Source organism: Periophthalmus magnuspinnatus, chromosome 9, assembly GCF_009829125.3.
Source record: "Periophthalmus magnuspinnatus isolate fPerMag1 chromosome 9, fPerMag1.2.pri, whole genome shotgun sequence".
NCBI lineage: Eukaryota > Metazoa > Chordata > Actinopteri > Gobiiformes > Gobiidae > Periophthalmus > Periophthalmus magnuspinnatus.
The window spans coordinates 13,901,712-13,916,208 of record NC_047134.1 but is presented as its reverse complement, the minus strand read 5'-3'; the positions used below and the strand labels follow the sequence as shown (position 1 = coordinate 13,916,208).

Here is a 14,497-nt window from a genome sequence, read left to right as displayed (position 1 = left end):
AAACAAAACAAAAACAACAACAACAACAACAACAACTAAAATTAACATCTCTACTGTCCAAGCCAATAATAGATTTTCACTTGCCTTTCAGGTCCAATCTTATGTCTTTCTCAGGCGTCAACACTTCAGAGAGCAGGCCTTATCGTTAAAGCTTCTACAAAGGTGGAGGTAGGTCTGCAAGGCAAGTGGGAAGTGCCATCACAGTCTTTTGGTGAGTTTGATGAAAGAGAATTTAAACGGCCTATTTCGAAGTTGCAATATCTTTTATTTTATAGATATTTACTTGGATCAACTTGGCGCATCTGCGACATACTAAACTGTGCATAGTTGAAATAGAAAGTTTGCACAATGAACACAGTCATAAAGCGCCACCTCTTGGACATTATCAGCACCACCTGTTGATCTACTTCATCACAGACAGAGCCATGATGTATATTCACCATAGAAAGCGAAGTGCGCCATCTACTGTATGTATACAGTCAGTACATGGTGTCGTAACCCGGAAGTGTACATCTTATTTTCTTGACATTTATTTCCTTCGTTTTTAGCCAAAATACACCGCAAAAGAATTTCAGTATAGCCTATACTTTACAGCTTTTTTTTTTTGTTTTATTTGTTTGTTTTTTTTTACAATAGTATCGTGATACAAATATGAGTTTAGTAGTTACCTTGTTTATTTTGTTTAACATGTACGATTTACGTTTTTGCCATCCTGAAAATAACAGGCCTAATATAGTTATGGTTATGAGTGATGCATTTGTAAGTATTCATTGGTTTTGCTGATTTTTGCGGAATTATTTGTGTCATTAAATGTTTGCAACTGTTACTTTTCTGGTGGGGGTGGAGAGTCCATGTAGGTTAAACCACATCTTTGTCGTGGAGATGTTCTTGCTTAACCTAAAATGCTGCACACTATGACATTTTTCCACATATGTCTGCTTTTATTGCTTGGTATAGGCTACACATTCTTGCTGTACCCAATATTTGAACTTGGCCTGATGGCATCAACTTCTGCTCTCTTTGGAGATAGATAACTTTACTGCCATACTGTGCAAGATTCCCACCAAACCAATAACATCTCCATGGAGTCAAGCAGGTGATAGATCCTCCGTGTCCCACCAGAAAATGTACATAGTGTGTTTTTAGTTTTGCGTAACGTAATGTCTAGATTCATCTTGACATATATTTACACTTCTGCATCTTCTACACAGGATGGACGACTGACCTTTAATAACAAAGTGGTGCAGCTGCCATACATCAATTATCTACGGGAGCTTGGTACAACCTTCCTGAATGCCTACAGTAACTCTCCCATATGCTGCCCTTCAAGAGCGGGTAAAGCATCATTAAAGAAGAAATTCCTTGTATCAATCAACCCTCTGATATCTTTGTATCAGAGGATTGATTTTTGCTTGATTTTTAGCAATGTGGAGTGGTCAGTTTGTACATCGCACTGAGTCATGGAACAACTTCAAGTGTCTTCAGGCCAGTGCAACAACGTGGATGGATTTGTTGAGGGAAAGTGGATATACTACCAAAATGATAGGCAAACTGGACTACACCTCTGGAAGTCACTCTGTCAGGTATAAAAGCAACATCCAGACACTGGCCCTCATTTACTAAAATTGTAGTGAAAATGGTGTAGATTTAAGTGTATATTTGTGCGTACGACAGGGGGCATGTGGTATTTGTTTCCTTTTTTACATTTACGTTTTTCTTGGAAAAGATTAGCATCAGTACAATCAGTGACATATCTAAGTAGTTGTCAGACATTAGTCCTTTTCATGTCTCTCTCTTTTTTTTTTTTTTTTTTTTTTTACCAATAAATCAGTAAAATATTTTTTTTAGGAATAAAACAAGGTGGCTTAATTGGGAACACACACACCAGACATTTCACCCATAAAATAAGAGGAAGTGAAGTTCATTTTATGTATTTTGTGGGTCAAATGAAATCAGCATGAAAGGGGGATACAAACAGGGGGATCAATTTATCTCAAATCTTGTAGATTTTTTTCCCTGTGAGTTCTTAGAGTGTATGTAAATTTTTCCATTTTAAATATTTCCAAAATTATACCAAATCAGTCATCAAGTGTTGGAGGGGTCGGGCTCAGCTGTTTCCTAGTTACTGCTTTCTTACTGAATTTTATATCCCCGCCTCGGTCCAAAATTGTGTTTATACCTAAATATAGAGTTGAAATCATCAGGAAATTGAACCTTAAAACTATAATGTAGGGCTTTTTGTATTCCTGACTAGTAATGATGTAATGCCATATGTTCCCAAAATACATGAAAATGGTTAATCTCCATAGATCCACATTTCCTTCAACATATATATTTATATTTACTGTGGTGCTAGGGTCCTAAAAATCTTATAATGTTTTTCTCGCAATGTTCTCTCTGTGTCAGTAAGCTAGTGGAAGTCTATTGAAAACAACAAACATTTTCCCAGCTTGTTAGAAAAAACTATTCCTGCTTCATTCTCCTACTTTTTCTTGACATGTAAAGTAGTATCATTTCTTGCTTGGAGGAGCACATTATAAAGCTTGGATATAGCTTTTCTTATAGAAGTATCATATGTTGATTTGATAATCCTAAAAAATTCTGCTTCAGTTCATGTTTTGAGTGTTGCAATACTTGTTGAAGTAGTCACACATCTAAAGGAACCTAAAGAAGTCCACCTGCTTTAGTCTCATAAGCACACCACCTAAAATGTTTTAACATATTTTCAATTTTGCTTATTTTAACTACTTTCTGTCATAGTTTTACAGTTTAGCATAGCCACAACCACTTAGCTTGTCTCAAACTGGTACACGGAGGATGGAGCCCTGAGCTGAGGTGCAGCCTCGCTTTCCCCAGAACCTGTGCATGGAGATTGCACCGGAGATAGGACCAAACCCCCTGGCCCGTCCAGACCAGAGAGACAGCCACAGACAACAGTTAACTAGCAAACCCGCTTAGGATTGCCAAACTTGAAAAATTAAACAGCATTTTGACTAAACTGATCCTAAAAACACAAAGGGCAATACGTTTCATGCAGTTAAAAGTAGTTTTCCTGTGCATTTTGGCATAAAAAAATAAATAAAATCTGTGTATGTGGTACGCATGCTCATGTCAATTTTGATAAATCTCGCAGAGTGCTTTGATTTTGTCGTGCACTAAATATACACATCGATTTTGCTGTACAGACATTTCATAAATGAGGGCTTTTGTGTTTGTCTTTTAGTCTGAATATTGTTCCCATGTTTTATGTTTTCAGTAATCGCGTGGAAGCCTGGACACGAGACGCTAAGCTTCTTTTGAGTCAAGAGGGACGTCCTGTTATTGGCCTAGTTGGTAACATGTCAACTGTGGAAATACAGAAGACGGACTGGCAGAACACAAGAAAGGCTAAACAATGGATTTTAAGGAACTCTTCTTCTGACCAACCTTTTGCACTTTATCTTGGTCTTAACTTACCTCACCCCTATAACACAGAATCTCTTGGGCCCACAGCTGGGGGCTCTACTTTCCGCACCTCACCATTCTGGTTAAGTAAGGTAAACGTTCTGAACTTGCAATCTTTTTGAAACCTAAATATACAGCAATTATTATACAATGTTAATATGACAAGTTATTTACAAGATCTAAATGTTTATTGTCCACAGGTGTCCCCTGATCAAATCTCTGTGCCAAAATGGCTTTCTTTGTCTGATATGCATCCAGTTGATTATTACTCTACTGTCACCAAAAATTGCAGTGGTGTTTTTACAAAGGAGGAAATAATAAATATCCGTGCTTTTTACTATGCCATGTGTGCTGAAACAGATGCTATGCTTGGTCAGTGTGCAGAAAGGTTCAAATGCTTAAGCTAACAATAATGCACTCTGTATAACAACAAACTGGAACAAAATGTGTGTTTTTTTTTTTAGGAGAGATAATTGCAGCTCTAAGAAAAACTGGTGTGCTTAATAACACTATCGTAATCTTCACCGCCGATCACGGAGAGCTGGCCATGGAGCACCGGCAGTTCTACAAAATGTCCATGTTTGAGGGCAGTGTCCATATTCCCCTTCTTTTCATGGGGCCTGACATTAAGTCTGGCCTTCAGGTGGATCAACATGTGTCATTAGTTGACCTCTATCCTTCTATTCTAAGTAAGAAACACAGTCAAAAGAGCTTAAACCATTCAATGGAAAAAATTACTTTGTCCTCTTTTCCAGAAATTGCGGATATCTCTATCCCAGCCAATCTTAGTGGCTATTCCCTTCTTCCTTTCATGTCCAAGTCCTATGGTTTTCTCAAGCATCAACATCCAGACTGGATTTTTAGTGAGTATCATGGTTGTAATGCTAATGCTTCCACATACATGCTGAGAACTGGCCACTGGAAGTATATCACATATTCAGATGGTCAGCAACTGTCACCACAGCTTTTTGGTGAGTTTGATGAGAGATAATGGTTTATATTACACTGCCTATATCTAAAAATGCATAATGTCCTTTATTTTGCAGATTTATCCCGGGACCCAGAAGAGCTACATAATGTAATACTTAAATTCCCAGATGTGAGAGCACATTTGGACAAAGTTTTATACAGCATAGTAAGTTATCCTCTGGTTTCTGCCAGTGTCCATGAATATAATAAAAAATCTTTTACTTCCTGGAGAAATAGCCTTGGAGGAAATTACAGCCAAGTCATTGCAAATCTCAGGTGGCATGTGGATTGGCAGAAAGACTCAGTGGCCAATGAAAAAGCAATTGATCAGTGGATATACGGCTTTAATTGATGTTTTCATCATTTTGCACAGTACAGTTTAGTGATGCATTAAAACTTGTAAAAGATATTTTTGTAAAGATTTTAAATGACGATAAAATTTGTTTGGATAAAAAAAAAAAAGTATTTTTTTAATTATTATGTAGAGTCATCAATGCTATTCGTCTATAATAAAGTTTTATACTCACAAGTGTCATAAAGAGTTGTTTTTTGTTACATTTTTATTATGAATGACGCAGGCGCTTCAATTCAGTTGTACTTCCGGGTTGCAGGAGTAGCAGCACAGAAAAGAAAGTTATCCCAAAGAAAAGATCCCTGTTATGCCTTAAAGGTAAGGGACGTGCCAACGTGGGTCCTCGTGTATTTTTATGGAAGCATATTATGTAACCTGAATATTCAAGCTAACTGTGGTCTTGCTTGTCCTAAAATGGGCTAAAAGCATAGCTAAATATGCTAGCAACTCGTCAAAAAAAAAAAACAACAGTTAAATTGCATCATTTGTCACAGGATAAAAAAATCTGGATTATGCAGGCATATATTCTTTAAAGTTGTGAGGGTTGTGTTCCCGTAGATTTTCAAACTTTAGCTAACTTGATTTAATCTTAAATAGTCATTTTGATCCGCATAGTTACTTTTATATCTTATACTGTTAACCCCAACCCAAATACAGTTTAACAACAACGTGTAGCTATGATGGTGTCATAGACTGTATTATACAGTCTATTATACCAACATATGAATAGTCCTTAGTGGTTTGTCCCTTCCACATAAATAGGTAATTTGAAATGTCAACCAAAGAAGTGAAATCTGCACTCAAGAGTGCCAGAGATGCCATTAAAAACAAAGAATTTAAAGAAGCACTTAAACACTGCAAGGTAAGATAACTTGTGTTAATAACATTTGATGGGTAAATGAATGAAATACACTCATATATTTTTTATTTTTTTATTTTAAGGCTGTTTTGAAAATTGAGAAAAACAACTACAATGCCTGGGTGTTCATTGGCTTGTCAGCAACTGAACTCGAACAACCAGATCAAGCTCAGATGGCCTACAAAAAGGCTGTGGAGCTGGAGCCCGATCAGCTACTGGCATGGCAGGTATGTAACTAAAGCTTAATGTGCAAACAAACTATAACAAATATGATTTGCATATTTTCCAATTTTGGGTACATTTTCAGTATTGTCTTGGTCTAGAAGTGTACAGAGTTTGTTGTAATCCAATGGGACACTTTGTAGGGCTTGGCAAACCTTTATGAGAAGGTTGATCAATGGGACTTTAAAGTGGACCTGCCCAGTGTGTATGAGAAACTAGTGGAGCTGTATTCAAGGTAATACCAAGAAATGTATGCTTATAATAACAACAAATAATATAAATAATATTGTTATAACATTGATGTTTTGATATTTTTTTACAGCTTGGATAGAAATAAATGTTATGAGACCATCAAAAAACTGTCTGAAATATATGAGTCTGACAAAGAATATTTAAAGGTATTATATGGTTACAGAATAAGGGAATGCATTGACATGGAACATTTTTGACATTTGTGTTTTTGAGTTTAGTTGGCCCAAATATGGACTCAACACATTCGCCTTAAGGAGGAAGATGGTGTGGATAAGAAAGAATTGCTCCAACTATGGCAGCAGATGTCCCAACTTCTCACCATTCACCTTAGTGAATTAGAGCCAAATGATGAGACCCAACAGCATGTAAGATATTTCTATAATATAAGCACATGTTTATTAAATGCCGAATAATAATTAAACTTTAAGCATGTTTTTATCTTTTGTTTTCAGTTAATAACAGCATTTGAAAAAGCCCTGGTTCTTGTGGATCCTGCCCCAGGGGAGGAACACAAACGAGCTTCAGTTGACTTAATTAACTGCCTTTCAAAAGTAAGCACTTTATTCTACCATAATTCAATGTGTTTTGTTGTTTGTGTATAGTTTCTTAATAAGAATTCGAACTAAGGCACTGCAGAATCTTGAAATTACTGACATTTGTTTATCTTAATCAACTTTATTTAGATGCCGCAAAGAAAAGCTCAAATGAAAGAAGCTTGTGAGACTATGGCTTCTCTTTACCCAGCAGAAAGCTATCCTCTTGAAGTCCTTTGCTCTCATTATCTCACAACAGGTAAAATTATTCAGTCAGTATTGTTTGACGTGTTAATTACTGTAACGTTTTACATTTAACAACAACTCTTTTCAGGAGTCTTTAGTGATGATGCCATAAGATGTTTCACTCTGCTCCAGGATAAAAATCCAGACAGTGGATTAGCTTGGTTAGGTTTGGGCACCAAAGCACTTAGTGATGGAAAATATAAAGATGCTATTAGTCATCTTGACAAAGGTCAGTGAGTGCACATAGAACTTTACATACCTGAGGTTTATGAATTAAATTAGTTTTTCCTCTTGTACTCCATAACCTAGGGTTGCAGAAAACTAACTCCAGTCGTGGATGGTTCTGTCTGGGCCAAGCTTATCTTAAGATGCACAGATACTCTGACTGTGTGGCATCTTGCTCCAATGGTATGTATTTTTAGTATATTAATGGTTGAACTTTAAGGTGACAGACGTACATGTGACAAATCTGTTTTAATTTCATAATCATTAGGTCTGGCTACATGCAAGTTCGAAAGTGAGGAGTTAATGACTAACCTGTTAAAGCTGAAGGTGGAGGCTCTAGTCAGATGTGGAGGTGAAAAAGCAGCAGATGAGGCCCTAGAGATCTTTTCAAATGTAAAAGTTTGGGCTCGCTTACTGTGCTAACCTTTAAACTGAAACACTTGGCTTTATGCTTGTTTTGTTGTTTTGTAAACGTATAATAATAGGTGTCCGATGCAGAAAAAGATCCAAGTCTGATTTCCTTACAAGGACGTGCCTTCCTCAATAAAGGACAAGTTGAGAAAGGTCTAAAGGTAAATAAACAAAAAGAGAAATATTGGAATAAATTCATATAGAAATAACTCAATTTGTATTTACATCCTCCTAAGATATCAATGGATCTGTTGGCCTCTACTCCTAATCTATCAGAAGGGTTGGCACTAAGGGGACTAGCATACCTCTTACAGGATCAGCTGGAGCTGGCCGAAAAAAGGTAAAGATATTGACTAATGCTCTTCAGAATGTGCAAAGAAATGTGCAAAGGCATTTATGTATGTTTTTCCTTTTTTTTAGTTTTCTGGAAGCTGCAGATCAAAACCCAGATTGTGGAGAGTATTATTTCTTGTTGGGACAACTTTATTGGAACATGGGAGTCGAGACTCGTAAAGAAAAAAGCAAGGCCCATACTCAGCTACTCAAGGTTAGCACTTTTAACATTATAATTCATCATTATTGGTTTAGCATTGGCTGACTGTCTTCACTGTTTCTTCCAGGCTGCCAAGTTGGACCCCAATCTGGATTGTGCTTTTCGCTACCTTGGGCATTACTATCGAGATGTGGCAAACGATTACAACCGTGCTCGTGGCTGTTACAAAAAAGCCTTTGAGTTAAATAATAACGATGCGGAATCTGGCGCTGCCTCTGTAGATCTCTGTATGGAGCAAGGACATATGGTAAACTCACTCATGTTGTAGACTCTGCAATAATGCTGTACGTTTAACATTTGTATTAAATTACGTTCACACATTTGTAAATTACCTGTCCAGGACATGGCTTTAGAAGTTCTTCAGTCAGTTATCCTAAAAGCCACTCCAGGTTCAGCTAAATGGGCATGGATGAGGCGAGGGCTTTACTATCTAAAAGCTGGACAACACCAACAAGCTATAGCAGAGTAAGATTTATTTTAACTTAAGGCCGTAGCCCAGCTTTATGTAATAGTAATTAAAATTTTATGTCACTAATTGTTAGTCTCCAAGCCGCTCTGAGGGCTGATCCTGAGGACTGGGTGTGCTGGGAATGTCTGGGAGAAGCCTATTTGAATCGAAGGAGTTTCACAGCAGCTCTCAAAGCTTTTACCAAGGCTCAGCAGCTGCAGCCCTCATCCATTTACAGTGTGTACCAGGCTGCTGCCATCAAACAGACTCTTGGCAAATTTAAGGAAGCGGCTGCAGAGTATATACAGATCACAGCACAACATGACTATGTTCCAGCTTTAAAAGGTCATTTTAGACAATACCTTAATGAAATTATAAGATGTATTTTGTATTATGTTTTATTTATGAAAAAGAATGTTCTGAAGATTTAACTGCATGCAAATGTCTGTAGGTCTGGGGGAGTGTCAGCTCTTGCTGGCAAAAACACTGTTTGAAGATTGTAGAGACGGAGGAGCTATACATCTACTTCAACAAGCAATACATAACCTTTTCAGGCAAGTTGGTGTGTACCACTTTTTTTTGCCCACTTTTTTGTCTCATGCCTTACATTTGCCATTAGAGCGGTGAAGCTGCGGCCAGATCTTTCCTGTCTGTGGAAGTTGCTAGGAGATGCCTGCACAGCTGTGAGCACTGTGTCTCCTAACAAAGCACAGGTCCTGATGCCAGCCTTACTGTGTGGCTCAAACAATGAGCAGAACCAAATGCTGGACCAATCACAGACCATTAAAGTTGGTGAGAGGTATGGCAATGTGTGGGCTGTTGTCGTTACAAATGTTGGTGTAGCTACGTTTGTCAAAACTACTGTGTTTCATTTTTTACAGGTGCTATGCTCATGCATTGAAGCTTATGCCTGATGTTCCCAGCCTTTGGCACGACCTAGGTCTGAACTATCATAAACAGGCCCGTTTGTTTCCTTCCACAAAAGAAGATGAAAGTCAAACTCAAGTCCTGGATAAGGCTCAACAGGTATGTTAGTGGACCATATGTGCAAGTCCAATAGTTCAATTTAGCTTTTGTGAAAGCTCTTTGTGTTTTTCCTAGTGTCTGAAAAAAGCCATTATGATGGATAGTGGGAACCATATCTATTGGAATGCACTTGGTATGGTTTCTGTGTGCAAAGGTACAAATGTAATCCTACCTTATTTTCCATTTTGACTTAAATTCTTTTTTATTTACTTATATGTGACACATTTGATTATCTTGTGATCTTAAAACTGTGATTCATGTTACCAGTGTATGTTAATGGAACACATTTTCTACAGGTATTGAAAACTTTGCACTGGCTCAACACTGTTTTATTAAATCCATTCAAGCTGAGCAAAATGTATGTATTAAACCAATATGTTTACTATAATTCATGATGTGGGGACATATTTGATGTTTTTATTTGTCACAGAATGTTGTGGCATGGACAAACTTGGGAGCTCTCTATTTAAAGAAGGATAACATAGAGGTACTGTTTTGAAAAAAACCCCAAACAAACACATTTGTTTATTCTGTTGTTAGATATTTTAATGTTTAGTATTTTTCAGCTTGCACATGAAGCCTTTAAAATTGCACAGTCTTTGGAGCCACTCTATGTTTACTGTTGGATTGGACAGGTCCTGACCAATAGCCTTTTACGAAATAACAAAGTTACTATATTTCTTATGTGGACATTTCATTGGCCTTATTTTCCAATGTTTAGGCAATGATAGCAGAAAAAGTGGGAAGCTATGACACCATGGATCTTTTCAGACATACCACTGAGCTCAGCACACACGTGAGTGAAAACTAAACCTTTTCAGTATCAACATCACAAAAAGAACTCTTTTGAACAATGTTTTTATGTTTTTCAGATGGAGGGAGTGAAAGGTTACGCCCACTGGGTGTGCTCTACATTACTGGATAAAAGCAACAGAGACTCTGAGTTGTATCGCTACAACATTGTTCAGATGAATGCTGTCTCTGCTGCTCAGGTGGCTCTGAGTAAATACACAGGTACACATCATCTCTGATCAATCATTCTGTCTAGATAAATGTCTCTGAACTAGTGTATGTTTACGACAGAGCGAGTCCAGTCTGATCCTGAAGCTTTTATAATGCTGGGTTTTTTAAATGAGCATCTCCATCTGAAGAGACAAGCCCTTCAAGCTTATCAAAGGTGCATTTTCAAATACACATCACAAAATATACTCTGCTCTTCAGACTTCACTATTTTATATATAATTGTTTTTATTTGTTATTTTTTCAAAGGGGTGCTGAACTTATTCAGTTAATGTCTAGAGAAATGCACACTTTTGTTCTGAGAAACTATGGTCGTGCTTTATGGTAACATTTTCCTGTATATGCAACTATTTAAAGTATATCTTCAGTAAAAAACATTGGCCTAAATATGTCATATTTCAGCTCCTCAGGCCAGTGGGAAGAGGCTGTGCAGGTCTTAAAGTCGACTCCACTGGAGGAGCTCACTGATTTGGTATGTCTGGCTCTGGCTTATTGTAGAGCAGGCCTCATCCCAGAGAGCGTTAATGGTAAATCGACAGTCTTGTTGCACTGTAACCACTTTAGTGTAAATAAATACTCTTTTAGAAACTATTGTTTCTGTTGTGTCTGTAGCTTATGAACGTGCTTTAGCTGTGGCTTCCAATGAAAAAGAGAAGGCATACATCCTAACAGCCCTGGCACTGTTGCAGAACTTGCAAGGCAATATAGATTCCGCTAAGACACTGCTGTTTAAATGGTATTTTTTGTATATTGCCTATTTATTATTAAATTCATAAGGTTAATGTAACTAATCAAGCATTTTTCTTGTACAGCTCATTGTTGAAGGAACCTATCCCAGAGTCCTTACTGTGTCTTTGTGCTATGGGCTTAGTCCAGAATGACACGACCCTGGCAGCGGCTGCTTTAGCTGAATTACTGAAACAAACTTCAAACTCAGAGACGGTTGTAGAGCAGCACTGTCTGCTCACGTGTACCCTGTTGGCTTTGCAAGGCAACTTCAGTGCTGTCCAGAGGGAGGCTTCTAGAGCTATACATAGGTAAGTTTCATGTCATACTACTTCCTTCATTAATTGTTTCTCCTAGATTCCAAAATACAATGTTTTCATCTTGTAGGAACCCAGGAAATCCAGCTCTGTGGACTTTTCTGTCTAGATTGGTACCACAGTACTTTCCCAAAAAAGCAAATGTTAGTCCACCCATCATGCTAATTTTTAACTGTATTTTAAACATAGCTCTGTGGTTGTTACAATTCTTTAAATCTTATATACATTTTTTTTAGGGTGGAGCAATGGCTGGTCACGTGGCTTGCCTTTCCAGTATGACACATGGAAAGGTAATAATTGTATGGTTTGGTATGTTTGGTTTATTGTTTGTGTCGTCCTGCCGTCATCCAGGTAGAATCCATGGTGAAACACTGTTACATTAAGTCATATGGACAGTTTTTAGAATATATTTTCCTTTTGTTTAGAAGACTTATTTAAATACCTCTGATGTAAATGAACCCATGACACTCTGTAATTGCAAACAACAATGTTGGTTTAGTTTCTCTGTAAGCTGTTCACCAGTTGACTTAATTTAACCTTATTTTTCTGTATTTCTTATTGTTGCATTTGGTTCAACAATGGCATAATCTTTTGGATTGTTTGTGTTTGACATACAACCCTCTGATATGGCTCTCAACATTCACGTTTGATGGCTAAATAATGCTTTTTACCCCTTGTCTACAGAGGGCATTGTTACACAGTGGGGTAAATCAGCTGGCAAGTGGACAACACTCTGGAGATGACAATCGGAGTAATGCACTGAAAACAATGCAGAGGGCTGTGCTGCTCTGCCCTGGTAACTAACTTTAACTTAACACTTTACTATTATAGGGAAGCAGATATGTGATTTCATCTATTTAGTGTGCTTTAAGCTGATTAGGTACACTGTTGTTCTCTTTGTACTTTGTAATACTACTCTACTTCTCTTTATTACCAGATGACGCAGCAGCTTGGGCTGGGCTCATGGCTGCCTGTCACACAGAAAACACAGCATGTTACCTGTCAGGCTCTGCTCCACGTGGCACAGGTCTAGAGCAAATATTCATGGCAGTTGTCTCTGAAAAGGGTCAGTAAATATAATGTAGTACTATTATTTTGGGCTTGTTTTTTGTGACATATCCTAATTTGGTGTGGTTTTGTAGTGCGTGCTGTTGAGGACATTGCGCGACCTCTGGCCCAGATGCTGGAGGCCTGGGTCCTACAACAGTCTGTCACTGGCCTAGTGTCCAGAGGAGAGCTAGAGCAGGCTGAGGCTCTCTGCTCTCAGGTACAACATAAGCATGTACATAAAACTGTGTGCACATAATAATAATAATTAAAACAATTCATGCTCATCTTATCTGTGAGGCTCAACATTTTCTTTCTACATTTCATCTTAGGTTCTAAGTGTTTCTCCAGAACATCCAGCAGTACTCCTGTCACTGCGACAGGTGCAGTGCCAGCACCTCCTTTTGGCCAATGAAGCTACTGTTCTCCCAGATGCCATAATTGAGCAACTGAACATGGCCGTGGCAATGAATCCCACCAACATTAGTGCATGGCATGTAAGTATTTTCTTGTTAGAGTAGCAATAAAATACTGCTTTCTTATGCTTTATTGTTTCATCATTTTCCTTATACTGTATTTATCAGTGGCTGGCTGAGGTGTATCACAAACAAGGCCTGTTGCTACAGGCAGTCATGACTTATAAGCAGAGTTTACAGATGGCTTCTCAGTTTGGCCTACAGAACAGTCAAGTAGCCAGCCTTCTCAGACTTGGACTGCTGGCGCTCAGAATGTGTATGGTGAGTTTATGCAAATGCAGTAAATCCTATCACACATGTACAATGCTAAACTAATGAAATTCTGACTTAAAGGCTGGGATGCCAGGAAATGACTGGAAAGACCTTGTACAAGAAGCTACTAATGAAACATTGAAGTTTGGTCCCTCCCCCATGGCGCTACTTTTCCAAGCCCTGCTGCAGTTCTCTATCAAAATGACTGCTCGGTACATATTTGAATTGTATTTGAAACCTTAAGAATCATGGATGCAAATCTTTGTTATTGTCTGTCTACGCATGTTTTTGAAGGGACACAAGGCGCTTTTTAGAGAAGCTGGTGTATGTATCCCAAGATGCCCCAATTACTGTGGTGCAGGTGGCCAGCTGGTACCTACTCAGACACCTACACGGCAAAAATGATGAGGAAGTTATCAAAGTGAGCCATAAATCCACTTAAGCCTATGACACAAGTCAGGTTTTATATTTAATCTGTTTGTTCCTTTTTTTTTTTTACAGGTGCTTTTGGAACACGCTAAAACAAACAAGGATCAAAGACTTTTAGACTTTTTTCAATGTCTCTCAAAATCAGTGTCTTGATTATCATTGAAATTGCCTCATTTATTTGCTTTTGCCATTTAAGAAAAATGATCAGTACATTTTTCATTAAACGTGAAGGGGTCTTATAATTAATGAAATCAACCACCGTTTTTTTTGTTTTTTTAATTGAGATTGATTAGATTGTACAGGAGTTACACCAATACTATAACTAGTCAGCGGCAGGGGGCGTTAGTGAGCTAAATGGATATATCGACAGATATATGTACAAAATACTAGTCCGGGGGAAAAAATGAGGGAAAAAAATCTATATGGTACGATACTCATTGAAGGCCGGTTAGCTCAGTTGGTTAGAGCGTGGTGCTAATAACGCCAAGGTCGCGGGTTCGATCCCCGTACTGGCCATTACACTTTAAGGAAGCTGAGATCCATGATCAAGTTCAAATGGTTTAAACACCATAAGTAAATCTGTTATTGTGCTTTTGTTATAAAAGAAATAATGTTACAACAGTTTACTTTTATACACATGCCAAATTTAGTTGTTTCTTTACTTTTGGGTCGGTCTTGTTCATGTGCACC

General features: G+C 37.9%; 2 protein-coding genes and 1 non-coding gene across 4 annotated transcripts; all 3 read left to right on the top strand.

The window, feature by feature from the left end:
• The first annotated feature begins 651 nt into the window (after positions 1 to 651).
• Positions 652 to 4,802, top strand: arsk (arylsulfatase family, member K). Of its 2 annotated transcripts, XM_033973327.2 has the most exons (8): positions 652 to 759; positions 1,212 to 1,335; positions 1,424 to 1,583; positions 3,257 to 3,536; positions 3,645 to 3,816; positions 3,909 to 4,133; positions 4,200 to 4,415; positions 4,491 to 4,802. In XM_033973327.2, exons 1-8 carry the CDS (start codon positions 652 to 654, stop codon positions 4,763 to 4,765), a joined length of 1,560 nt encoding a protein of 519 aa, XP_033829218.1. In that variant the 3' UTR covers positions 4,766 to 4,802. The 2 variants fall into 2 exon arrangements, with proteins under 2 accessions (XP_033829218.1, XP_055080078.1); XM_055224103.1 differs by lacking the exon at positions 652 to 759 and having other exon boundaries at positions 1,251 to 1,335; positions 1,398 to 1,583; positions 4,491 to 4,796.
• A 686-nt stretch (positions 4,803 to 5,488) lies between these two features.
• On the top strand, positions 5,489 to 14,060 carry skic3 (SKI3 subunit of superkiller complex). The gene is made up of 40 exons (XM_033972701.2): positions 5,489 to 5,627; positions 5,708 to 5,851; positions 5,990 to 6,081; positions 6,169 to 6,244; positions 6,317 to 6,463; positions 6,551 to 6,649; positions 6,782 to 6,890; positions 6,966 to 7,106; positions 7,187 to 7,285; positions 7,371 to 7,495; positions 7,588 to 7,674; positions 7,750 to 7,853; positions 7,934 to 8,060; positions 8,134 to 8,313; positions 8,407 to 8,531; positions 8,609 to 8,859; positions 8,966 to 9,068; positions 9,134 to 9,313; positions 9,396 to 9,540; positions 9,616 to 9,694; positions 9,837 to 9,898; positions 9,971 to 10,027; positions 10,107 to 10,175; positions 10,262 to 10,336; positions 10,413 to 10,554; positions 10,624 to 10,717; positions 10,810 to 10,884; positions 10,963 to 11,087; positions 11,173 to 11,296; positions 11,373 to 11,597; positions 11,674 to 11,746; positions 11,840 to 11,893; positions 12,288 to 12,399; positions 12,541 to 12,669; positions 12,746 to 12,870; positions 12,983 to 13,147; positions 13,235 to 13,387; positions 13,460 to 13,590; positions 13,673 to 13,799; positions 13,880 to 14,060. The coding sequence occupies exons 1-40, from the start codon at positions 5,538 to 5,540 to the stop codon at positions 13,958 to 13,960; spliced, it is 4,701 nt and encodes a 1,566-aa protein (XP_033828592.1). The 5' UTR covers positions 5,489 to 5,537; the 3' UTR covers positions 13,961 to 14,060.
• A 189-nt stretch (positions 14,061 to 14,249) lies between these two features.
• trnai-aau (transfer RNA isoleucine (anticodon AAU)) lies at positions 14,250 to 14,323 on the top strand. Its single transcript has one exon. It is a non-coding gene; the product is annotated as a tRNA-Ile (tRNA).
• Positions 14,324 to 14,497: the final 174 nt, after the last annotated feature.

Bases quoted from the DNA above. Each gene is read 5' to 3' on its own strand.
- arsk (XM_033973327.2), top strand. From the start codon at position 652: ATGAGTTTAGTAGTTACCTTGTTTATTTTGTTTAACATGTACGATTTA. The intron at 1,336-1,423 runs GTAAAGCATCAT...CTTGATTTTTAG, and splicing joins ATGCTGCCCTTCAAGAGCGG to CAATGTGGAGTGGTCAGTTT. The intron at 4,416-4,490 runs GTGAGTTTGATG...TTTATTTTGCAG, and splicing joins ACTGTCACCACAGCTTTTTG to ATTTATCCCGGGACCCAGAA.
- skic3 (XM_033972701.2), top strand. From the start codon at position 5,538: ATGTCAACCAAAGAAGTGAAATCTGCACTCAAGAGTGCCAGAGATGCC. The intron at 6,082-6,168 runs GTAATACCAAGA...ATTTTTTTACAG, and splicing joins CTAGTGGAGCTGTATTCAAG to CTTGGATAGAAATAAATGTT. The intron at 8,532-8,608 runs GTAAGATTTATT...ACTAATTGTTAG, and splicing joins CACCAACAAGCTATAGCAGA to TCTCCAAGCCGCTCTGAGGG.